General features: G+C 35.4%; 1 protein-coding gene across 3 annotated transcripts; it reads left to right on the top strand.

The window, feature by feature from the left end:
• Positions 1-4,029: 4,029 nt before the first annotated feature.
• On the top strand, positions 4,030-26,856 carry LOC123555156 (uncharacterized). 3 transcript variants are annotated; one of them, XM_053547319.1, is made up of 7 exons: positions 4,039-4,187; positions 5,813-5,912; positions 10,549-10,984; positions 11,317-11,388; positions 19,119-19,512; positions 21,610-21,654; positions 22,573-26,856. In XM_053547319.1, exons 3-7 carry the CDS (start codon positions 10,601-10,603, stop codon positions 25,245-25,247), a joined length of 3,570 nt encoding a protein of 1,189 aa, XP_053403294.1. In that variant the 5' UTR covers positions 4,039-4,187; positions 5,813-5,912; positions 10,549-10,600; the 3' UTR covers positions 25,248-26,856. The 3 variants fall into 3 exon arrangements, with proteins under 3 accessions (XP_045201745.2, XP_045201746.2, XP_053403294.1); XM_045345810.2 differs by lacking the exon at positions 5,813-5,912 and having other exon boundaries at positions 4,030-4,187; XM_045345811.2 differs by lacking the exons at positions 5,813-5,912; positions 11,317-11,388 and having other exon boundaries at positions 4,030-4,187.
• The last annotated feature ends 580 nt before the right edge of the window (positions 26,857-27,436 follow it).

Here is a 27,436-nt window from a genome sequence, read left to right as displayed (position 1 = left end):
GTTTTCTTTTGATTTGACCCGGAGACCTAGCTTTTGACCCCTGATGACCCAATATCAAACTCGTCCAAGATTTTATTAAAGGTAACATTCTGACCAAGTTTCATTAAGATTAGGCCAAAATTGTGACTTCTAGAGTGTTAACAATCAAAATGTTGACGCCGACGGACGACGGACACAGGGCGATCACAACAGCTCACATTGAGCACTTCGTGCTCACGTGAGCTAAAAAATGGCGTGAGAACTGCCTTGTCATTTTTAGCTCACCTGAGCCAAAGTCTCAATGTTAGCTTTTATGATGTCCGTCATCCGTCCGTCCGTCAACATTTTCCTTCAAACAAGTTTTCCTCTGAAACCACTGGACCGAATTTACAGAACTTCAAAGGAATGATTCTTGGGTGGTCCTTTAGTAAAGTGATTCAAGTGATGTTGTTTCAAGCAGAACTCTGGTTGCTGTGGCAACCCAAAGGAAAAGCTTTAAAACTCTTCTCCGAAGCCACAAGGCCTAGAGCTTAGATATTTGGTATATAGCATCATCTAGTAAACCTCTACCAAATTTATTCAAATTAAGGCCCAGGATTAAAATCTTCTTGTCTGAAAGACCAATGCCTAGAGCTTGCATATTTGGTGTGTACCTTCATCTAATGGACCTCTAACAAGTGTGTTCAAAATATGGCCCCTGAGTCAAAACTAGCCCCGTCCTGAGTGTCACTTGTTTTAACATAGACTCATATAATTAAAAATTTTAAAATCTTCTTCTCAAAAACTGCCTTTCTTGTCAGGAGCAAAGTTCAAAAGGCGTTTAAGGGACTTTCTTTAAACTTCACTCGTAGCACTGTTGCTTGCATGATTTTGCAATGAAACTGCCCAGACAGTAACTAATTCTCTGCTGTGCACAGTTATTATTAGCAATAACACCGATCTGATTAATATAAGTATTACACATGAACTCTTTCACTCAGGTGAGCGATATAGGGCCATCATGGCCCTCTTGTTTCTATTATCATTTTTAAATTCTGAATATTTTCAAGAAGCATTTAGATACTAAGTTTTTGGTTATTTGGTGACTATTATGTAAAGAATTTCAAATAACAGAAATTTTGGTTAAATGACGGTGGATATTCAATACGGCAGATATATGTCCAGCCGCACAGTACATGTGCGAGAAACGTGATTGGACCAAAACTAACACTGAACTCCGGCGTTGACAACACAACAATGTTTCGCCGTAAATGATTAAAACATACAACCCCTGCAGTTATTTAGATCACAAGTAATTAGCTTTTGCGTTATTGAACTTTATATTTTACAATGGCTGCATTTCATGTTCCGTACATACGAACCCTTGGCCGATACCACTTTTTCAAGGTCGATGTACCGTCATGCTGAGCTTTTTTGCGTAATGTTTTGCTACTCTCTATAAATTATGGTGTTAGTTGATATGTTATTTTTTGCAACGAGTTGTTGCACTATTAACTAAAAGCGAACAACAGCATGTGCATAAACCACGGTATTGTACATGTACGGTTTGCGGTTATACGCCGCTTGTAATAAATTGATGAGGGCGCAGCCCGAGTTAAATAATTTTGTACGACGTAAAACCGCCCAAACGCGTGTATAAACAGTGTCCGAACATAGTTTTGTTACAAATGCATGGTCTTGTGAAATAGTCTCATTAAGACGCAAATGATGGGGAATTATTCTGCACAGTAACTGTTAATAACAAAATTCGTGTGTGCGAATTAATCATGACGTGTGTGTGTAAATTGATCATGACAGTAGTGCAATGTGATATTGCGTTTTGAACATTCTAGATTCATTAAGTAGAATATTGATCAAATTTGAAAGACCTAATTCTAGATGCATACTTAAAGGTTAATATACGCAAAAGCCGGCCCGGCTCTGGCGTGCATTAATGCCTTTAATACATATTTTTGGTTGCACTACTCAAGGGGAGTAATTGCAACTCCCGAGGCCAGTTTTCTCAAAATCTGTGTTCACTCGTACTCGAAAGTAATATGGGGAAAATTTTAGTGGCTGAACTAAACGTATTTTTTTGCACATTTAGACAAATTACACACTTTCTTGACGGTAAGGAGCGATGTTAATTCGTATCTATGTATCTATCCAACTTTAAGATTTAGAAATTAATTCGTATTTAGATCTATATCATCTATAAAACTTATCTTTCAAGAATGGTTCGCCATTCTATAAATATATGTAACAACACATTATTTGAGCCATTCCATAATAAACGGAAGTTTTCTTAGCAGTAGTAGATCTAGATCTATGTTGATGAAAAGCAGTCATAGATTTAACATTTTCACTGGGAAGAAACCTGAAACTTTTTAAATTACGAATGTCGAGAACTGAAGCGATCAGCTGTTTCAATCAGTTGTTAGTTTACATGTTACTTAGTAACCATAAGGGGAGACAACAACCATTGAACTCTGCGAGAGGATCCTGACAGGGTAATGAATTAAGCTTACATACAACTATTCAATTACTGGTCTTGAAATGGAAAGAAATAAACAGTTTGAGTTTAAAGATTAAATTGAATAATATACGCCCGCCCTCGATGTTAAAAGCTCACTGACTACGATGGCGTTTTATGGTGGACATTGGTTTCACGAGCACGTATTCACCGGGCCGATTATGATTATGAGATTTCGTTCCGGGCTGATATGTCATAATCAGTGCATGAAAGCAATAACCTGCTGGAAAAAAAATCATTTTTTTTATTATAAATGGCAACATATGTTAAATCCCGCTTAATATCACATCGACGTGGCGTCAACATAAAATCTTTGTGATGATTTAAGATGGGCGGTTATACGTCGGGCGTGATGATTATTTCGTACGACTTATGGCCGCCTGAGTATATAAATTGTGTTAAAACATGGTTTTGTTACAAAATTATTTCGATTCTAATATGTTTTTATTGTAAGATTCAAATCAAATGATAAAGCTTTTTCTTCGCGTATGCATGGCGTAAAATGATAGGTCGTCACGTCATCTATGTTCGTTTTATACTTACAGTATTCATCTAGGTCCGTTCACAAGTATAAATTTACAGTTCACGTGTTTTAATTTATAGCTCCAGTATTCAAGTATGCCCGTTTACAAGTTTAATTCTGTATTTACAGACTATTCATCTACGCCTTTTCACAACTTTAATTTTTTAGTTTTAGTATTCATCTATGGCCGTTTTATAGTTACAGTATTCATCAATGTCCGTTCACAATTTTAAAATTTAAAGTTACAGTATTCACCTAAGTCCATTTTAAAGGTACTGTAACAGTATATACTCGTCTATGTCCGTTCATAAGTTTAAATTTATAGTTACAGTATCTATCTATGTATAATCCATTGTTATATGTTTTTGTAGTTGTTAATGTTGTTTTTATTAAGAAAAACAAACAAACATAAATGGCTGTGACAATCGGCGATTACTGCACCTGCCCGTATATACAAACTACAAGCACTCTTGTCGTCCGTTTTATGTATTTCTGCAATATATTAAATTTAGACAAAACAAAAGAAAAAGATTAACCACTTTCCCCACAAACATAAAATGTATATATCACCAATACCAATACCCGCTTGTGAATTTCTTGTATATATGTTTTGCGCACATGTTATTGCAAAATGTTAATTTGTAATCTGTGCTTCTTCAATAAAGTTCTGTTCTGTTCTGTTCTGTTCTGTTCTACACACCAGGGCCAGAAATGGTAATACGTCTTGCGGAAGAATTCAGTTTGGGCGAAAATGATTATGTAAATTATTCTGCATAGCGAATAACAATTTACTATGTGTGTAAATTAATCAAGACCTTTATGCAATGTAATAATTCCTTTTAAACATTTTAAGTGAAATAGTTGATAAAATTTGAAAGCGCATCTAGATGCATACATGGCGCTAAATATCACGTCGACTTGACGTAATCATGATAACGTTGTGATGATTTATGCATTGCTAGTCATATTAGAACTCTCGCCAGTGTGTACCATGTAAAGCGCCATTTATCCAATAATCAATTTATCGTCCTTGAGCGACATCTGTTTAGTCTGAAGTTGTTTTCCACTCTTTATTAAGGAAGTATTTACTATTTAAAATGGCGGACATTCGTTATTTGAAGGAAGGCGATTAAAAACAAAACTGTCTGAACAGTTATGGATGGATAATTCACGGTAAGTATTCACTTAAACTTTAATAAGTGTTAATACTTAAAACTCAAGCATGATGAAACCTGTCTAGTAATCCAAAAATGTTGCACAATATATCTAAATTTAGATCGTTTACATGTATATAGAAAATAAAATTGTAAACCTGTTTTAAAAGATTTTTTAGAAGAAAAAAAATCTACATTAATTTGATGTGTGAAGTTGAAACCGTATAGTTAAATATTAAACTGGATGAGTTATGTCTGAATGAAATCGAAAGTAGTAAGCCTAAATCCAGTTTTCGAAATTAGACCGACCCAATTGGAAATTGTTACGTATTCTTTACAAAACGTGTTTGTTCATTCAAATTGTTTAATAAATAGCAAATCTGATATCGAAATAACAAAATTTTAAACTGAAAACATAATAATTTGAAAGTGAAACCGTTGAGAAATTGCTTATTGATGTGAAATTTATTTTAAAAATGTGTCTGTAACACTTGCAATTTAGCTGGTGGATCCATGCTGGTCGCAAACCCGCTATGTTGGTTTTCACATGGCGCGGCTCATATATTGATATCATAAACATAAATTTCTTTGACGCATGTGCAAAAATCACATATCAATATTAATCCGCGGTCATTTAGAATGGATATGTGAATGACATTTAGAAATGGATATGTGAATGAATTGAATAACTGATCCAATGAGAATGTCATTTTCGGTGAGGTCATTATACATTGCTCGGTATTATATAGCGTGACTCACTATTTGTTGAGTTGAGCCACAGAAGGGACATTTGAGATTTTACTGTCTGTAATAAGTGTATATTGTACAGATAAATTCGTTATCACAAACTGTATGCATTCGCACACACATACTGATAAATATAACGACTGTAAAACGTATCATCTCCGCTACAAAAGTACGGAAAAGCAACCTTACCGGTCTCATAAAAGACAAAAGTCTCAAGTCAGCAGCATCATACTATAAGCTGAAGTCTGTCTGATATTACGATTTTGCTCATTGCAGACATTGAACGGTCTTCTGCGCAAGTACGAAAACGATTATCAATTTTAGTGAACGGCAAAAATACGCACATTGTTATGTCCGCTCCGCACGTATTTAGTGCATAAAACTATAATATACTGACTAAACCCAGCCAACACCTGACGTCGGATCAACGTTGAAACAACGTTGGATTTTGGTCGCGACGTCGGTGACCTAAATACAACGTCGGTTCAACGTCATATTTACGACGTCTAGCAGACGTTATATTTAGACGTCTTTACGACGTTGGATTCTGGTCGGACTTGAAGAGAGTGCAATGTTGTCATTTGTTAAACAACTATTTGGTGTAGAATTATTTTCAAAGTGTTAAAATAATTACTTGTTCTCACAAAGTCCTGAAAATGCGCGTAAAACTGACAAATAATATTTCTTTTGGATATTAAACATCATAACTGTTTTTTTTTTTTTTTTTCTTTTATACAACAAATCATATTACAGACTGTTTACTTTTCAGAATATTAAAATAATAATACTACTAATAATAAATTCTGTACAGGAAATCAATATACATTGAACTGGTATAAATTATTAAACCAGTAAAATTTCTCTACACATGATGTCTATTAGTCACGCATTCTCCAGATACGCTTGCTTTGGTTTACACGATATTCCTGTAATTTGATACATTGGAGAGGTTAGATAGAGCCAGTTTCAAGACACTTTACACAAAGGGATCTGCAACGTGAGTAAAATATTTTAAACTTATCTTAATTTGATGACTGCTGATTTTTTGTTTGTTTAAAAACCAAAACAAAAACATTTATTTTAGAACTGCATTTTACCAAAGTTTGTGAGATCAGGGTGATCAGGGAAGATATCTGAATCTTGGATATATTATATATTTGTTTTTCATGAAGTGATTATGATTCTAGCTCTTATGAAATAACATTTTCGCTTTTTTTATTTCGATTTTGTGGACATGAAAACTTAGTATTTTATACATTTCAAGTAGATGTTTTAGCTATGTTGAAGAGGCATGCATAATTGACTACATTTTATCTAATGGACTTTTATGTTGTCACAAGTGGAAATAAATATTAGAAAATACATACAATTGTGTTGATTAGATGTTTGGTCACAAGTAAAATTCCAACGTTTAAATAGCAGAAATTCATTACCTATTATACTTAGATTATGGGTAGAATGCAGTCGTTAACAAGTTGGGTTATGGTTGGATTGTGGTTGGGTTAAGGTTGCATCATTGTTGGATATTAGTTAGATTCCCGACGTTGTATCGACGTCGGATTATGACGTCTAAAAAACTTTCAAATCTAACTATAATCCGACGTTGATCCGACGTCGGGGTCCAACGTCGGTACAACGTCAATACGACGTCTTTTGTTTGCTGGGAAGATTAGGTATAGTATACCATGGTTACACAATCTATACATTGGAGATACTTATATTCTAATATGCTTGTCTCTGTTACTCTTCTGCTAGAATGACACCGTGTTTACGTGCGGTGGCGTCAAAGTTTTTGTTGCGACCAAGAAAGAGCGTTTCTATATTTTATCTACTGTTTTAGATTAAGGCTGAACGCCTCTAAATCCGGCGGTGTTTTATGTTATATAAAATCCACTCACTTTAAAACAGTCTTTCGACATTTTCTTGCATGTCAGATTTTCAGTGACTTATATTCTTATAAAGAACTATATCGCTACTTAAGAAAAACAAAAAGAAAAGTGGGTGTAACTTTTAATAGAAAATAACAGTACGTTAAATACAACCCGCTGAATTTGCTCCTTTTCGCTTCTCTCAGTTTCTATTTTCCAAACATTAGATTCTTACGCCGCCATTTTTACATTGCATTTGATAGGAACATGCCGATTTTGATAGAATGCTAAGTGATAATACTGAAACGCGTTAGTTAAAGATGTTATAACACTATTTATACACTCGGGCGGAAATACATCGTACAAATGATTTCAAAAGGGCGGGCTGCGCCCTCGTGAAATTATTTTGCCCGACGTATATCGCTTGTATCCGGTATATACCGGAGTCTGTAATTTAACACAGGCGCTCCAGGTCTCTTGTGAGTCACAGGTCTGATATTATAATGACCAAAAGCATATTTGTATTTACACGATAGAGAACCATTTCGAAAAAGCAAGTTTGATAATTTTTCACCTACAGAAATAATCTTTAAAACTTGAAATGGTTGACATAATCCAATAAGATGTCTAAGACAGCGTTTTCATTCTTATATCACAAACTAGTAAAAAATTAAGAATTACCCATGTATTTAAACATTAGTACGTGATGTCATTTGAATGTCTGTCTTCCAAACAAGAATATCAAAGTTAGACCCGGTGACGTTCCTTGGATGAATAACGAGATAAGGAAATATATACGCAAGCGTAAGAGAACTTATAGAAAAGCAAGAAAAACAAATTCACCTTACCAATGGCAGAAATTTAGACGACTCCGTAATGAAACTGTCTTGCTGATTCGTGATGCTAAATCAAACTACTTCACAAAACTTTCAGACAAACTTAAAAATGGCTCTTTTTCTTCCAAAGATTGGTGGAATGTTTTAAAATCTTTTATTTCCAAATCCACCGACAACACTATTCCCTCACTGTACAATTCCAATACGCATCAAACCACTTTCTCTGACTTTGATAAAGCTAACCTCCTCAACGAGTACTTTCAGAAGCAGACATATATTGATGATGGAAACCGAGACGTCCCAGACCTATATCCTTCAAACCAAGTCTTAAGGAACATCCATCTTTATCCAACAGAAACAGAAGATGTTTTAAAGTCCTTAAAAGTTAATAAGGCCGCAGGTCCTGACGGAATAAGCAACAGAATTCTTTTTGAAGCTTCTCACGAACTATCTTTCCCTCTTTGTGATCTCTTTAATGCCTCATTACAACTCTCTATTGTGCCGAATATGTGGAAAGAAGCTCACGTTAGCGCAATCTACAAGAAAGGTGATGCCACTCTTCCTAGTAATTACCGCCCAATCTCCCTCTTAAATACCATTGAAAAAGTTTTTGAACGTCTTATTTTCAAGCATGTTTTCAATCACCTTCATGATTCTCGTTTTTTTACTCCAGTGCAATCTGGTTTCATTCCAGGTGACTCAACAGTCAACCAACTTGTTTTCATATATGACACTCTCTGCAAAGCCCTCGATAACGGTCTTGAGGTACGTGTGGTGTTCTTCGATATCAGCAAAGCCTTTGACAAAGTCTGGCACAGAGGACTACTTTGTAAACTTAAACATGCTGGAATTACAGGTCCTCTCCTTAATTGGTTTGAAAATTATCTTTCTAACAGACGTCAACGAGTTGTCCTTCCTGGAGTTAAATCAAACTGGGCTTATGTAAAAGCTGGCGTTCCCCAAGGATCAATCCTTGGTCCCTTACTATTCCTTATCTTCATAAATGATATTGTTGATGAAATAAGATCATGTGTTAACCTTTTTGCTGACGACACAAGTCTCTACGTTATAGTTGAACAACCAGATACAGCGGCAGGTCTTCTTCAGTCTGACATTCAAACAATATCTTCGTGGGCAGATAAATGGCTCGTCAAATTTAATCCTTCCAAATCCGAAACGGTGTTGGTATCAAGAAAACGAAATGGTCAACCACACCCTCCTCTTCAAATGTATAATCAATACATACCCGAAGTAACTGTCCACAAACATCTTGGTGTATTCTTGTCAAGTGATTGCTCCTGGCATCCTCAAATCAACTACATCTTAGAAAAAGCGTGGAAGAGGGTTAACATTATGCGCAAATTGAAATTCTCGCTTGATCGCAGATCCTTGAAATTGTATATCTCTCTTTCATAAGACCTTTACTTGAATATGCTGATGTGGTGTGGAGCAATTGTACAAAATATGAACTGGACCAACTTGATAAAATTCAAAATGAATGTGCACGCATTGCATCTGGTGTGACTAAGCTCATCTCAATAGAAAATCTACAAAGAGAAATACATTGGGAAACTCTCTCAGAAAGACGCTATAAACATAGACTCATCTTGTTCTTTAAAATGAAGTCGAATTTGACCCCACATATCTGTCTTCTCTCGTTCCTGACTCAGGTGACACACGCTACAATTTAAGAAACTCAGACAACATCCACGGTATACCCGCAAGAACAACACTTTATTTCAATTCATTTTTGCCTTCAACTATACGTGATTGGAACCTGCTTAACCCTGATACTCGCAACTCCCAAACACTGTCTTCATTTAAACGAAACTTAAACTTAAACAAGCGACGTACACCACTGTACTATTACGCTGGGGACAGGAAGTCTCAGGTTCTCCATACACGTCTCCGTACTAAATGCAGTGCACTGAATTATCACTTGTTCCTTAGAAATATTTCTCCTACTCCATTATGCCAATGTGGCAATATTGAAACTAATCATCACTTTTTCTTTGAATGTACACTTTACAATGATTGCCGGAACGATTTTCTTAATAATCTGCGGAATTTTGATATTGACTTGGATACTGTTCTTTTTGGTAACCCATCCCTTTCTGAGCAGGATAACATGACTATATTCTTCTACGTACAGTCCTTCATATCGGACAGCAAGAGATTCTTATAAGACAAATGACCCTTTTCTTTAAGACAGACTTCAACACTTCTATCTTTATATTTATAGTAAGACTATAACGCAATAGATATCATTTCATTATTATTACTTCACTTTATAACAACTCTATCTTCTTTTACTAACCCTTTTTCGTCTTTATTTTTCTTTAACAAAAATACTGAACTGACAATCTTTGTACATTTGTTTTCAGATAACATAACGACAACATTTTTTTTCTTTCAAGTCCCATTTTAGCTACAAATTTATAGTATGTCTACAAGTTAATTGTCCGCGAAGGAGAAGAATTCTATAAGACTAGTCTTCCATTCTTATCCTTTCCTAAGTTACAATATTCACTGTATGACTATGTATCAATGTATATGTTAACTATTTGGGAATAAATATGTTTAAACTAAAACTAATGTCTGTCTTTGCGGTAAATTATTTACTTACGTTAATATTGTCATTTTTATTTTGGTTATTGAACAAATTTCAAACATTTACTTTTAAATTATAATGTGAAGACACCTATTTAATAAAATGATTATTAGATAAGCATCAATAAATATGCACCCGTTCTTGAAAAGAAATAATACTGCGCTCCTAAAGTCGTGCAATAATTCTGCTGCGGAACTCCTATACAGCTCTCGATACGAAGGTAATGAACTATAGTCAGTGCACTAGTGTTGGTGTGTCTTCAAATCCAACAAAACAAAACATATGGACATAAAGTAATCGATTTCTTTCTTTTGATAGATAAGACGCAAAATAATACAACTAATAAGGAACACACGTAGTATCATCAAACATGGCTACTTCGCAGGCATCACAAAACCGTGTTTACCTATTCCGGCTGCAGATGTTAATCATTGATGGAGGAACTATAGTTATCCGGAACTTATTTGATCAAAAGCATTCAGGTGTCCCATTAGGAGTACTTCTCGCCCAAGAACAGTCGACGATCAGTCGCCTGAAGATGCAGAAAAATATAACGCAAAAGCAGTATGATCTCTTGTATCCCCAAGGCAACCCTCCGTCAACAAAATACTTCGACATTACTCTTCTTGTCTGCTTGATGAGGAACCTGAAGATATTTGGATTAAATAAGAAATATGCATGGAACTCTGTGCCACAGAAAAACGACACTTCCACTGAGGCAGACATTTCTAGACTGAAAGAGTTTCGCAACGAAGTAAGATTGTTTTATACTACTTTGTCTTGTAGGCCGCCAAATCAGCGCAGTTATAGCTACATGTTACTTTGATGTATTCCAGCTTCTGATAAACATAATCTCTGCTATTTTATTCAAATATTTCCGTTTAATTATCATAGATCTATTAATTTAAGACCAAAGCTATAAAATAAAGATAGGTACCAATAGGGTACTACCAAAGAGAGTGGTAACAGTGGTTGAATCAAACTCGGGTATTGCTAGGGAATCAATTTACCTGTAAGTTTTTCCCATCTACACAATTATTGATATTTCACTGCTGTAAATATGTAAATACTTCTTGTCTCCCACAGCTGGCTCATACGAGTTCAACAACTGGAATACAGCTCAGTGGGTTTCGCTTTAAATGGACTGAAATTGAACAGGTAATTAACCGACTCAAATTGACAATCTATAGTTATGTCATAATTTATTTCTTAATTTAATGAAATTATGTCAAACGCAGCCTTAACCAGATATAATCACTGTTTATTATCAACAAAGGACGCGAGAAATCGATACGTATTATAGAGCAGAAATATGTATTATGTATTTAGTTCAAGATATGAGGTATATAGAGGATATTTGTTTGTTTTGAGTGAATATGGAATATATCTCACTGAGAAGTGAGAAAATGTGAAAATTTTCTCACTTCGAGGTGAGATATATTCCATATTCACGAAAAACAAACACATTTTCTTTTTATTTTATGCTCAATTACGTTGAGATGTGCATTTTGCAACTGTTTTAATCTCAGCGCGGGAAACAGACGCGCGTAAACAGACATGACGTCAGACGTGCTGTGACGTTATAAAGACGCATGCAACGTAAAGTTCCATTTTATTTTATTTTTTGCTGCATAACGGTATGAAATTCTCTTTAAGTAAAATAATTTGAATCGAGAAATATACTATAAAGAACAAAGTGCGACTACAGTTTTCATCCTGTTTTAAGCAAATAATTTAAAATTCATACACAATGCATTGAGGGGGCGGAGCTATATCTCTCACAGTGTGAAAATATAGATTTCATATTTTCACAGTGTGAGTGATGAGATATGAAAATATTTAACTGATATAATACAGTATTTCATTAGTTAGCATAAAATAAAACAAAACTATTCTTATTGCCAAAATTGAATTTGTAAAAGGTTTGCTTAATAGTAGATCTATCTATAACAAAACTATTCTTATTGCCAAAATTGAATTTGTAAAAGGTTTGCTTAATAGTAGATCTATCTCTGACTAGACAGAATAATTGGGACATTAGATATAAATAGATAATCAATTATAAATCAATGATGCACTCCACATACAGCCATAGTTTAAGTACCATGGATAGCATTTTTTCTTATAATTTCTTTATCTTCTTGCTAATTGAATGGCAGACCTATGCTTTATATTTTGGAAGCATTTTCAGCCAAAACTTTTTTTTTGCTTGATTAAGCGAAATCAAATAGTACGATTAAAAAAATCAAATAGTACGATTGTCTGTTTACTTATATTATTTCTGGCGTTTTAAAGTAAATGATGTAGGCTGTTATAAAAAGTATTTAAATCAGTTTCATTTAAAAAAAAGGATACATATGCAAAGAAAAAGTCACATCATCATATAACAGTGTATAAGAGGATGTACACTGATAAACATATACTGAACAGCAAAAGAAACTATCCAGAATATATAACTGGTATATTTTGAAATAAAAAAAAATTTTTTTCAAATTTTTATTGTTTCTTCATACCAAAATTACACTTGAAGATCTTCACGTGATAAATTTTTAAAAATCAATCAACCGTGAAGTCAGTCTTTCCACAATAGATGTTTGAAAGGCTATATCTTTTGCGCATCCGTTTCATTGTAACATTCCAATTGGGCGCTCGCGCTAAATTTGATTCAGTCTTGCGGTGCAATCAACAATATTTTTGAATCTTTATGCTGTTTTTCGAGTTAGTCAATTATCAATATTTCCAATGACAATAAAATTTCACAAAGAAAATTGTTAATTACAGGCGCACGTGAATTTCGTGCAAAACGGCTATTGTGGGACTACTGACTTCACGGTTGATTGATTTTTTAAATTTTACACGTGAAGTACTTCAAGTGTAATGTGATATGAATAATACAAGTGATTTATAAATTAAAGTTTTTCTTATAAAAAATACCCACTTATAAAACTGGATAGTTTCTTTTGCTGTTCAGTATATAATACACAAAATACAGGAGTACAAACAAAGTAAAAAAAAATAAACAAGATGTAAGGGAACACAGTGGGGTCTTTGACAAAATCATGTCTTGGGAGTTTTTACAATGTAGAATCAAACTGCACTCATAATTCCATATGAAATTTCGCTGTTAATCCCGACTAACAATTAATGATTATCATACCTACCTGAAACTTCACTCTTAATCCATACCACACGTTTGAAACATCACTTATAATATCGATTTTACTCTTAATTCCGACCACCACCAATTTTAAATTTCACTCCTAATCCCAACCTCCGATTTGAAACATCCCTCTTAATAACGACTAAGAATTTGAAACCACTCTTAATCTCGATCACCAGTTTGAAAATTCACTCTTGATTCCTACTACTTACTTCACTCTTAATCCTGACCATCTATCTGAAATAACTCAACTCGTAATGCTGAACACCAATTTGAAAATCTCTCATTATAACGACCACAAATTTGAAACTTCACTTTTAATCTCGATCACCAGTTTGAAAATTCACTCTTCCTACTACCAATTTGAAACTTCACTAATAATCCCGAACCACAATTTAAACGTTCGTTCCTTATCCCGACTACTAATAATAGATTTCACTTATAATCCCGACCTCAAGTTTGAATCTTCACTGGTAATGTCTGGTGTCAATTTGAAACTTCGCTCTTAATCCATACCTGGTCTACCAGTTCGGAACTTAACTTTTCATTCAAACCACCATCATCAGACTTCACTCGTAATACTGACCTCCAATTTGAAACTTCACTCGTATACCAGAGATCAACTTGAAACTTCATTCTAAATCAATATCACCATTTTGAAACTTTACTAGTAAACACTGCCAGCCCTTTGAAACTTATTTCGGAATCTCGACCATCAGTTTGAAGCTACAAACAATTTGAAATTTCACTCACTATCCCGAACACACACTTGAAGCATTACTCTTAATCCCGGCTACCAGTTTGAAATATAATTCTTAACTCCGACTACCAGTCAAACACGTTACTAGAAATTCGGATAAAAATTTGAAACTTAATCTGGACCATCGATTTGAAACTTTATTCGAAGTCCCGATCACTAGTTTGAAACTTTATTCTTATATCCGGACACTTATTTAAAACTTCAACTCACAATCCGGACAAAAAATCTGAAACCTCACTCAAAATCCGACCATCAATTTGATTCCTCACTATTATCCACGGCAATCAATTTGAAATCTTGCCTCGTAGAATTGATCTCCAAATCTAAGCGTCACTGGTAATCTGGAAATCCAATTCGAGCATTATAGTATACTACGTAATCTCGGCCACAATTTTTGAACATCACTCTTTATCCCAATCACCAGTTTTAAACTTCACTTGTAATTCCGACCACTATTTTGAAAGCTCATTCGTAGTCTGAGCCTACAATTTGAAACAACACTTTTAATCCTGTCCACAGAATTGAAAGTTCACTTTTTATCACGGCCACAAAATTGTAACTTGTCTCGCAGACTTGACCAATTGAAACATCACTCTTAATTCGGACAACAAATTTTAAACTTATTTGAAATCCCGGCCAATTTGCCAATTTGAAACTTCATTCTTAATCGTGACAACCAATTTGAAACAACACTTTTATTCCACAACACCCATATGAAACCTAACTCGTAGTCGTGATCACCAATTTAAATCATTACTGGTATTCTCGACCAGCAGTCTGAAACTTCACTCATGATTTCAGCCAACAATTTGCAACATCAACCTTAATCACGACCACTGAGCTAAACTTTAGTCGTAGTCCGGACCACCTATTTGAAACGGAATTCGTAACCACGACCACTAATTTGACAGACTAATCGTAATCCTGACCATCATTTTTAAACTTCAATTTTCATCCTTGCCTACAATTTGGAACGTGACTCAATCCCAGTCCACCAATTTGACATATCACCATTAGTCTCGGCAACCAATTTGACACATCACTCTTCGACAAGGTCACCCCTATGAAACTTCACTCGTAATCAAGCCCTGCAATTTGAAATTTAACTCATAGTCAAGACCACTAAATTGAATTTTAAACTCCACTAAAGTAATTTGAAACGTCACTCTTTATACCGGCCTACAATTTCAAATTTTACTCGTAGTTCTGACCATCAATTTGAAACGTACCGGTCACTAATTTAAGTCATCACTCAAAGTCCTGGCCATCATTCGTATTCAAGGTCACATATTTGAAACTCCATTCGTAGTCCCGGCCACCAATTTGAAATATTATTCCTTGTCCCGGTCACCAATATGAAACATCACTTTTAGTCCTGTACACTAGTTTGAAAGGTTACTTGTAATCATGGCCCCTTATTTGAAACTTAACTTGTTCTCAAGGCCACCAGTCTGAAACATCAGCCTTAGTCCCGGCAACCAATTTGACGCATCAATCGTAGTCCTGACCATCAATTTGAAATATCACTGGTATTCTCGACCAGCAGTTTGATCACAGCCTCAAATTTGAAACTGAACTCTTAATCGCGACCAATAATTTAAAACTTTACTCGTAGTCCGGACCACCTATTTGAAACTTAACCCGTAAACACTACCACTAATTTGAAACATCACTCTTTATCCCGGCCTACAATTTAAAACTTGACGCAATGCCTGTCCACAAATTTGACACTCTTAGTCATAGGCAACAGCTTCACACATCAGTCTTCGACACGGCCAACACTTTGAAACTTCACTCGTAATCAAGAGCTGCAGTTTGAAACTTAACTCGTAGTCCCAGTCTTCAATTTGAACCTTTACTCTTTATCCCAGCCTACATTTTTAATTTGACACGTAGTCCCTGACCACCAATTTGAAACGTCACTCTTAGCCTGGCCTCCGATTTGAAACACCATTATTAGTCCCGGCCCTCAAATTGAAACTTCATTCTTAGTCCCGGCCACCAATTTGAAACTTCATCGTAATCACGGCCACTAATTTGAAACTTAATCGTAGAACCGGCCACTAATTTGAAACTTCGCGCAAAGTCCCTGTCACCAATTAGAAACACTATTCTTAGTCCTGGCCACCAGTTTGAAAAAAATCACTCTTAGTCCTGACCACAAACTTGAAACATCATTCTTTATGCCGGCGTACAATTTAAAACTTGTCTCAATGCCTGACACATCTAAGTCGCAGCCATCGACTTCTTCAAACATCACTTTTCGACAAGGCCACCACTTTGAAACTTCACTTGTAAGCAAGACTTGCAGTTTGAAACTTAACTCATTATCCCGGCCTTCAAGTTGAAATTTCACTCTTTATCCCGGCCTACAATTTAGAACTCAGTTTCTTTCTACAAATTAGACACATCACTCTAAGTCACAACCACTGACTTCACTCATCACTCTTCGACACGGCCACCACTTTGAAACTTTACTTGTAATCAAGACCTGCAGTTTGAAACTTAGTTCGTAATCCCGGCCTCCAATTTGAAACTTAGCTCTTAATCGCGGCCTAAAATTAAAAATTTCACTCGTAGTCCTTACCACCAATTTGAAGCATCACTCTTAACTGTCCACCAGTTTGAGACATCATTCATAGTCCCGACTATCAGTTTGAAACTTCATTTGTAGTCTCGGTCACTAGTTTTAAACTTCAATCGTAGTCACGGTCACATATTTGAAACTGAAATCGTAGCCCGGGCCACCAATTTGAAATATAATTCTTAGTCCCGGCCACAATTTTTAAACGTCACTCTTAGTCCCGGCCACCAAATTTAAACATTAGTCGTAATCACGGCAACCAATTTGAAAAATAACTCGTAGTCCCTGCTTCCAATTTTAAATTTCAATCTTAATTTAGGGTATCAATTTGAAATCTTTTTATCCCTTTAATTTTCACTCGTAGTCTTTACCGCTAATTTGTAACAATCTTAGCCTTGGCCACCAGTTTGAAACATCATTCTTAGTCCCTGCCACTAATTTGAAACACCATTCTTAGTCCTGGCCACCAATTTAAAACTTCATTCGTAGCCACGGCCACTAAATTGAAACGTCGATCGTAGTCTTGGCCACCAATTTGAAATATCATTCATAGTCCCGACCACCTGTTTGAAACTTATCTCATACTCCCGGCCACTAATTTGAAACTTAACTCATAATAACGACCACCAATCTTAAACTTTACTCTTAGTCCCGGCCACAAATGTAAAACATCGCTTTTAGTCCAGCGACCAATATGAAAATATCTTCCTTTGTCCTGGTAACCAGTTTGAAACATCACTCTTAGACACGGCCATCACTTCACTCGTAATAATGACCTGCAATTTGCAACTTAATTCGTAGTCCCGGCTACTAATTTTAAACCTCATGCTTAATCTCGAACACCTGTTTGAAACTTCAATTTTCATATAGGCCTACAATTTCAAATTTCACTCCTGGTCACGACCACCAATTTGAAACATCACTCTTAGTCCTGGCCACCAATTTGAAACATCATTCTTAGTCCCGTTCACCAATTTGAATCTTCAATTGTAGTCCCGGCCATTTCATTGAAACTTCACGCAGAGTCTCTGCTACGAAATAAAACCGTAATTCTAAGTCCTGGCCATCATTTGAAACTTCACGCGTGGACCCCGTCACCAATAAGAAACATTATTTTTAGTTCCGGCTACCGATTTGAAAATTTACTCTTAATCACAGCCACCAATCTGAAACTTAATCTGTAGTCCCGGCCACCAATTTGAAACATTATTCTTAGGCCCCGTCACCAATTAGAAACATTATTTCTAGTTCAGGCCACCAATTTGTTACATCGATTTAAGTCCTGGCCGCCAATTTGTAACTTAACTCGTAGTCCCTGCCACCAATTTGATACATCATTCTCAGTAGTAGAACAGAGTTATGACCCTTGATTTACAATTACTATATTTCATGTGTAAGGAAGGCAATGTTTCTTGAACTATTTTAACAAAATCAACACAAAAACATGTTCTTAAGGTCTTGAATAGTGATGCGAATCGGACAGCTGAAGCAGAATCGATTAATCGGTCCGATTCTGATTTCTCTCCGATTCAATTAATCGAAAGAATCGGAACCGAAAGACTGATATAGACTAAGACTATTGTAATGTAGCAATATGGTAGTAACAGCAAACCTTTCTCAAGACATTCAGATTATTGTATGACTACTTTTATTACTTTCGATGAAGAATTTTATGACACAGCTGATGTAGTGTGCAGCCTTTAGCACCTGTCAGGCAACCAGGCCCAGTTGTTCGAATCTTTAACCGGCTGTTAACCTATCTGCTGGTTAGATCTTGATTCTAAATATTTGTCTTGATGGATTTTTTTTTTCATTTTACTATAAAGGCATTCCTGAACTCGTACATTTGTTTTTCAAAGTCTTCTAAAATGCTGACAAATAGCCTTAAAAGTTAACCAACCGATAGCTTAAACGGCTGTTCAAAGTTTCGAACAACACAGTCCAAGCTGCGATTTTGGAGGAAATATAGGACCAAATGCAAAAGCGTCTGATTTGATACTGCCAGGGCAACAAAAATTTGATAATTGATAATAAGGCATCCATAAGATGAGTTATTACTGTCACTTGACTTAGTCCGATCAATTGAACTCACATTGTGAAATGATACATGTTCTTTCATGAAACACGCGATAAATGTTTGTTGGCCACCAGATCACAGACGAGTTCGAAAAGAGGCAATATATTTCAAATAACACCAAAGTTTCTACGTTTGATTATTAAAATTTTTGCATTTTCACTTTCAATATCACAGAGTAATCTATTGAAACGGTAAGTAGGTAAATTGCAAGTTTTATCTAGAGCACCATCTTGGTCCTCTTCTAACATTAAAGTGAGTTTTCCTTCAACACAATAACAATGTATAATTTCACTATTATATATCACAGGTTTTGCTACGGTTGAATACCTCTGTTTGTATTCCTGTGCCGGACCTACAACAGACAATGGATGGCTTCAAAACATGCACACTTGATCCAGAAGAGGAGGAGAGAATAGAGAAAGAAATAAAGGCTTGGCAGGAGATGGAAAAGAATTTGGAAAACCAGCTACAGCTTGTGTCAAAAGATGTGCAAGGCGTTAAGAAAGAAGTGCAAGCATTGAAGAAAACTACACAGGAAGTTAACAAAAATTATCAACTGGTAAAGAAAGACGTTCAGATGATCCAGGAAAATGTACAAGAACACAAGCAACGTACATCAGAGCATGCAGAACTCTTAACAGATACCAAAAATCGGGTAATCGAACTAGAACAGCAAACGACGAAGAGGAATCCCCTTAAAGGTTGGAAATTGTCACCAGTTATGACAAGTCCTAGTTGTAAAAATGATATTTTTGACATTATTTTACTGACATTCTAAATTATAAAAGATAGTTACTTCCTTGCTTAAATGACACGGCTTTGCAATTTCCATGATTAGTTTATACATAAGTTATTTTAGGTCGATTGTGAAGGAAGTTCTACAACTTATATTTATCACATTCGACACCTCATTCCTGATGGCATCCATCGCCACGAGGGTATGAGAGAAGAGGCAAGTTTCCGTTTTAATACTGAGCGCTAAGCTCGTACCATCTTTCACGTCTTAAATATTGCACAACCGGGGATTGAACCCATGACCTCCTGTACTCGAAGCGGACGCTCTACCACTAGGCTATCGAGGCTGTTGAATTTAATTTCCATGATTGTACTAACTTCTTTATGCCACGTTAGGAAAATTCCTGAAAATTACTATAGAATGTCATGTTCCACTTTTCCTTTCCAATATTACTCTTTTGTGCCACGGACAAGTGAAGATCAATTGGGTGCAATGGATAAATTATGAATTGAACGATTTGTTGTTGGGACCAGCACCAATAACAAAATAATATAATTCGCCAAAATAATCTCCTTCTTTTCCCTTTAGTTCTGTAATATTTCTTTGAACAAATACCCTATATAAAAACCAACACAAGGTATAACATGTGTACTACGGAAAACGTTTTCTACACATGTGTCCATCTTGAAATATTGCATCGCACCTGCTATATTTGCTAAGCGAAATCAAATAATACGACCTTTAATTTGATAGCCATGATTGAACGGATATTATAGATCAATGGCCAGGCATCAAGCTTTGCTCGTTAACATTTTTATTCAATTATCTTATTCTCTGAAATAACTGATCGGAATTTATTTGAACTGAGCTAGCGGCATCTGGGTACGGACTGTTCCTAACCTTAGGTAAACGGTTTAACTTGACTGCATTTAGGAGTCGCCTTCTTAAATAAAGAAACGAAATGTTTCATGAGCCGCTTTACGCCACGTCTCTTTACTAAACTTAGGAAAAAAGGTTTCTGAAGTTTGTTTAGATTGTGTCGCTTGATTGAACTTAGATATAGAAGAGCGTTTAAATTTCTTTAACTTATGGACACCTTCATAGGGTTTCAGCAAACTTAGTATGAAGCATTTTCGGATAGAGCTTTCTTTATTGTTCCACACCTCTAAATTGATTTCACTCAATGGCCACCGGAGCTGAAAATAAAATTAAATTTTTCAGACAAATTCTTCTCATGAATCATAAATGAATGCTAATCATTTTCGTCAAAATATTATTGCGTAGATCAGTCTCAAGTTCCTCCAACAGCTATCGCTTGACTGCACTTTAGGACCTACAGAGCTTAAACAATTTTTTCTTTCATGAACCGCTCAACGGACTGATACTTGATCAGACTCACCCTTACCTAGTACTGCCGCAAGTTTGTTAAACTTGTTTTGCTTGCGTGCACTAATGGACCACCAGAAATAACAAATGGAAACCCTTTAAACACAATTTCTCATGAAACGCATGCTAGATCATCAAAGTTACAAACATAATGGATTTTCACAAAAGTTAAAGAACCATCTAACGTCTTCTATAACCGAAACGATCTAAATATACAAAAATATCACACTAGTGCAATGCCATAATGTTATACGTCCGCGGAATATTTTCACATGAGCCTAGCCCAAGTGAGGTTTTCAGGCGACGTCTAACCGATTTTGAGTATATTAATTTAGGAAAAACACGATTTTGCTATACATTATATCGATTATAATATGCCCTTAATCTAAAACAGTAGATAAAAATAAAGCAACGCTCTTTCTTGTTTGCAATAAAAATATTTACGTCATCGCACGTTATCGTGACGTCATTTTAGCATAAACATATTTTTAACAGAAACAAGCATATTAGAATTTAGAATACATTGGATAGTTTACGCATTCTGGTATCTCTGCAGGTATTGATTTGAAACGTTTTGCATTCATTATCATTAAACGCATGTTTAAGAGTCGTATTAAATAATTCTAACATGTCAGAACTTCTGTTGTATTTCATAGCAATCAATCTTAAATTGCAGCATGTGTAGCAGCTACAGAAACAGTCTACGAAAAGCGAAAACAAGGTAAGCCTGACCTTATTATCTCGAAGTACAACTAAAGTGTGTGTTGTTCTATTGTTTACAGTCTCCGTGTGGTTTTGTATTACATTTGTGCAATGTAATAATTCGTTTATAGTTCGCTTATTATGCTTATGTCACTTTTTAACTCAGAATATCAGGTTCTGCATGCAATAAGTTCTCTCGGGAACTACTGGGCCAATTGCTTTCAATTATCATACACGACTTTGGCATTATGATAGCTTCATTGGCAAAGTTACATAACTATAGCTTTTGTTTTGTCAAAATAATATCCCTTTTCAACATACAAATTTTACAGTTTAGCAAACTTAACACGCCTTTTCAACTAAGAAAATATCACTTAAGCTTTGGTATGTAAGCTGGTATAAGATCGAAAGGCTTCAAAAACTCGAGCCCGCTGTCTTTAGACATCTCAGATAGATAGATAGATAGATAGATAGATAGATAAGATAGATAGATAGATAGATAGATAGATGGATAGGTAGATGGATAGATAGATAGATAGATATTCAGGTTAAAACACAAGTATACATATACAAGTAACAAATGACATTTAGATAGATGTTTATTCAGGTTAAAACACACACATACATATACAAGTTACAAATGACATTTATCATACATTAAAACAATTTACACAAATCTCAAAGCTAAAATATCCAGTAGTTGGGTAACTAGGTTAACTAAGATCACATTGTAATTTGTATCACAGCTATGCTTATTGATACTATGTGTAATTTTATATTATAGAAACAAATGTTAATTAGAATAAGATGGTTCAAATTGGAAGCAATAAGTATATATTAAGCAGTTTGTAGTAACCTAGGATGGCCTATGAAAGCTAGAAAGCTTATATTTCCAATGGGGTCCATGTTATATTTTCCAATGACTTTGTATTTTCAGAACTGAAAAATGAACTCATTGTCTTCAATAATAACCACCACAGCAGCATTCCGCTAAGTCCATTGTTTGAGGACAACGATACGTCTATAACAGACTTTTATATCACACCAGACATGCATTCCATGCAAGTAGAAAACTTTTCTCTCGATGAAAATGAAATTAAAAACATTTTGTCCCTTGAAGACATTTTCTATAGAGGAGACAAAAGATGCACTGAAATATATATAACGGCAGAAGCGGGATTTGGCAAAACAGCATTTAGTAAGTGGCTGGCGGTAAACTGGTGTCAAGCTCACCGGGAGGATGATTGCAAAACTCAGTACTTTTCAGATAAAGATATTGAAGCTTTGCGTAAATTTGAGTTTCTCTTTCTTGTATCTTTGAGAGAGGCATGTCAAGACTGCTCTATAGATGACATGATTCAAAATCAAATTTTGATAGAGTTAGCTCGGCCGTCTATCTACACCACTGAAATTTTGGAAGAGGTCTTATCTAATGAAAGATGTCTAGTAATATTAGACGGTCTAGACGAATGGTCACATCCGGAATCGGCAGCATGTAAGAAGATGAAGAAACTCGTCCCACATCGAAATGCAAGAGAAAATTGCACTATCCTTACAACAACTAGACCATGGAAATTAAATGTTCTTGGACTTAGGAGGAGCGAGATACACCGGAAAATAGAAATTATTGGCCTCAGCGAAGAGTCTGTGGAAAAGTTGAAAAGAAAGGTAATTGCAAAGGTAAAAAGGAAAAGGGAAATCGAAGTGAAGGATGAGATTTGTAGTCTGAATAAGCAGATCAGAGAGAGGGAAATCACACATTTCCAAAAGGTTCCATTGCTCTTGATGTACCTGATTTGTCTTTGGTGCGACGGTTTTCCGCTTGGGCGATCTAAATGCGAATTCTTCTGCCATATCATTGAACTTCTTCTTCAAAGAACGATAAACAAATACAAGGAACAAATAGGAACCATGCAAACAGACCTGCAAAGCGTCCCGAGTTGCTTCAAAGCAAACGAATGTTGCAAAAGATTTTACAGACTCCTACAAATATTAGGACGATTATCGTTTCAAACCCTGTTCCGCAAAACCAATAAAAATACCCTCGTTTTCGATAGCTCAGAGGCTGAAATTTATCTCGATGTTAAAGATCTTAACTTTTGCCTTTTGGCTGGACTTTTAACACAAAACAAAGTGGACGTAAAATTAACATGTCGAAAAACAAAGATTTCATTTGCCCACAAAACCATACAAGAATTTCTTGCAGCACTTTATATGTATTCTGAATCAAACCGAACTGACATGCTTAATCACGTGCGTTCGAAATGTGATTCAGTGAAAGCCATCCTCGAAATGTCAAATGTATTTGTATTTCTGAACGGCTTTTCCTTGGATACGCAAACTTCAAAACAACTCTCAGAAATACTGATGAAAGTTGTAGCTATGGACGACGTTACACAAACATACAGAACCACATCCCGTCTACATAATTACAGGCAATCAGTACAACCACTTAAAGATATTCAAGACATGTTTATTGCCTGTCATGATGAAAATGTGGAAACGGTGGAAGAGATCTCCAACCTGCATTTTCAAGACGTTTTTATTGACGGGGATTGTAAATATGGCAAATACCCATCGTACCTTCAAAAGTTGATTGCTGTTAATAAAGAACATATAAGCACACTCAGTATAGAAATAGAAGGTCTTCCCAGCTTAAATAAAATTTCTAAACAGTTCAGACTAGATGAAATTTGTGGTGTTGATAAGGTATGGTACAGAGGCGAATGTTGTGAAGCTGATATCATACGTCTTTTGACCGGCTCAGTACATTCACTCAAGGCGTTTTCATTAACATCTTGTGAATGGAAAGGAGATGGTTTCATACCAAGACGTGATTCTTGGTCTCATGAAATGTGTGAAACCATTCAGGGTATGCAAAATCTAGACGCTGTCAATATCGACAATTTCCAGATAAGTCATGGCCAGCTAGATGAATTGATGAGTTACCTCGCAGTAAGAACATCAATGAAAGAGATCAAGCTTTCCAATATACTTTGTCTTGACGGCGATCAATGTGGTGGGCATTCGCTGGACATGTCCCTCCATTCCAACCTAACGATGTTATCATTATGCAATATTTCGCTGTCAAAACTTGAATTAAATGTGTCGATGTTGGAGCATTGTAAGGTCGGACCATTATGTAAACCCGCTTTTGCGTCAGCGTGTCTTCACTTTCTTCCGTCAGCTAGTAAACTTCATACATTTTGGTGCAGTTATCTAGTCTCGGCAGGAGACATCAAAACAATGTTGGACATACTGCCTTTGTTAACTAACGTTAAAGATGTTAGGTTGCGCAATATTGACCTAGGAGAGAAATCGCTTACGATCTCACACAAAATGGTCAATATTAATTATATTCGATTATTGTCTGTGAAAATGTCTAGTACATCGTTACATGGTCTCGTTAAAGCAGCTGAGGAATGTACGCACCAAGTAACAATAGATTTGCGGGGCTGTATCGTAACGCCAGAAGAAGAGTTTAAGAAAGTAAGACAATACATACTGACATCTGACTGTTTCGATGTTTTATTTGACAATATCAATCAGTTCAATGATTACGCTTTTGAGTTTAAAACAACCACAGCGAAAGAAGCAATACAACAGCAATGAGAAGAAAAGAAGATACCATACAAATTATATTCAATGATTGTTAAGTCTCAGCTTAAGCCAGCTATATTCGGCTTAAGAAGAATTTATCAGACAGAGTTAGAGAACTCAATTGTTCTGAAGTAGCAGAAAGTATAGCAACACTGGCCAACGAGACATTTACTGATAAATATTTACAGCAGTCTCGCAGAAACAGACAGATATGGTACTTTATTCAGCTGTGTTGCAACTCCCTACGTAAGACTTGAAAGAAAAGTAAACTGACAATAGACAAAGAGTGCAGATGTCTCTGGCCTTTTGCGAAATGATCTATTAAAAGTGATTTTATATAGGAATCAGTATATGCACTGCTATAGCAGTAACCACATGCTTAGAACATTGATATTACAATATCAAATTATTTTGTTAGCGAAAATGCTTTAAAAGTACTTAATAAATTTTATGACAAATTATTTTTGTAAATGACATCCATGATGTAGCAAGAATATTTTAAAAGTATTTGTCTTTGTAATCATTATTGATTTGTACTGTGACAAAAATGTTTATGATTTATGTTTATCAGATTTGAGTGTATCTTAAAGTTTTAACAAGATATCAGAAAAACAAAGAAAAATATCAAACAGGGAATGCCACGCACCAAAAGCGCAGACTTTTGACTATATGAAAAGTGTCATCATTTGTTAAAGAAAACAGATCTCTCATTATTACAACCTATGATTAACCAATAACTCATTAAACTACGCAGATGAAGGAGCTACATTGAGCGCAAGAAGGCTGTCCTAGTAGAATAATGCTGTTGTACGATTGGCGACAAAACTGGATTGAGCGATACCTACCACTTTTTTCAATACCAAAGAACAATTGATGTTGAAGAAATATTAATAACACCACTGACTTTAAGAGCATTTAGACAATGTAACGTTTGATTTTAAAAGGGGGTTGTTGCAGGTTGCAAGTCCAGTAAAAGATCCTTAAAAACAACCAAGCAATACGATAGCAGAGTCGGTTTGACTGTGTCTGTTTCAGAGAGGTAATAAAATGTGCAACACCCCTCAAAACCCCAAGCACTGACTTAAGCGGAAGTTCTACATGTAATGTTTTGATCAATGGAAAGGTTATAAAACAAGCAATTTATTAATTAATTTTAATTTCTATTTCAAAATAAAATGAATTATTATAAACGCTTAACTTACAGTGATTTTCTAAACGTTTTGAACATTACTAGGCCGATTTTAAAATTAAAACTTACAGTTATTCATTGAAAAAAGATATTTGAATACGAAAATATGAAAATTGTAAGTATTTTAAACTTTTTGATTTTTGAAAATCCACAAATGAGCAAAAACGTTATTAGTAATTTAAAAATTCTGATCCCATACACACAAACGATGTAAAAACATTTGTTTTGCCCCGCCACCTGATAAACAGATGTTAATGCTTGACGTCACGGCGATCTCTCCTATTGTAGACAGAATCCTGTTACCTCATTTTTATTGTCTATGGAATGTTGATATGTTACTTTATCATTACAAAACTTGCATGCCTAGTTAGCTACTTGGAGTAATATTAATAAACTTAGTGAATAAATTCATATCAATTGAGATCCTTTGCTTTTTTGTTCTACTGCAGGCAGCTATGGATTACACGGTAGTTTCCTGTGACATGCTTAATGACCAAATATGACTTTCTTTTGTTTCTAGAAAAGTAGTTTTCCCGTTAATTGTGCCAGTTGTATATTTCTAGAGCATTGCATAAAACACAAAGAATAGTGTGAAGATAAATTCGAAAACGTCCAAATAACTTCATGCAAACAATCACTTTGTTATAAAAATTTTCTTGTACTTAAGTTAATGGTACCATATTGACAATCGGTTTGTAACGTTAGTTAACGTATTCCATTTCGGCATATTCCGGTTATGATGAAAAACAGAATAAAGCAATTTTCTCTTGTGGCTGATAAATGACAGGAAAACATAAAAGAATACGTTAACTCATGGAAATTGTCAATTGTCATTACACGTCCACAACCTTAAATCACAGTACAAGCCCAGCAAACACACGACGTCGCAAAGACGTCTTTTTATAGTTGTTTTGGGGTCGCGACGTCGGTGACCAGAATCCAACGTTGTTCCAACGACTTTACACCGACCAAAGTCCGACGTCGCTATCCCGACGCTGTTCCAACGGCTTTA

Source organism: Mercenaria mercenaria, chromosome 7, assembly GCF_021730395.1.
Source record: "Mercenaria mercenaria strain notata chromosome 7, MADL_Memer_1, whole genome shotgun sequence".
Classification (NCBI taxonomy): domain Eukaryota; kingdom Metazoa; phylum Mollusca; class Bivalvia; order Venerida; family Veneridae; genus Mercenaria; species Mercenaria mercenaria.
Note: the sequence above shows the minus strand (reverse complement) of the source record. Positions and strands in the feature narration are given on the sequence as shown.

Excerpts from the sequence above, each read along its gene's own strand:
- LOC123555156 (XM_045345810.2), top strand. The coding sequence starts at position 10,601 with ATGGCTACTTCGCAGGCATCACAAAACCGTGTTTACCTATTCCGGCTG. Across the intron at positions 10,985-11,316 it reads TGAAAGAGTTTCGCAACGAA|CTGGCTCATACGAGTTCAAC; the intron begins GTAAGATTGTTT and ends TGTCTCCCACAG. Across the intron at positions 19,513-21,609 it reads GAAGAGGAATCCCCTTAAAG|CATGTGTAGCAGCTACAGAA; the intron begins GTTGGAAATTGT and ends CTTAAATTGCAG.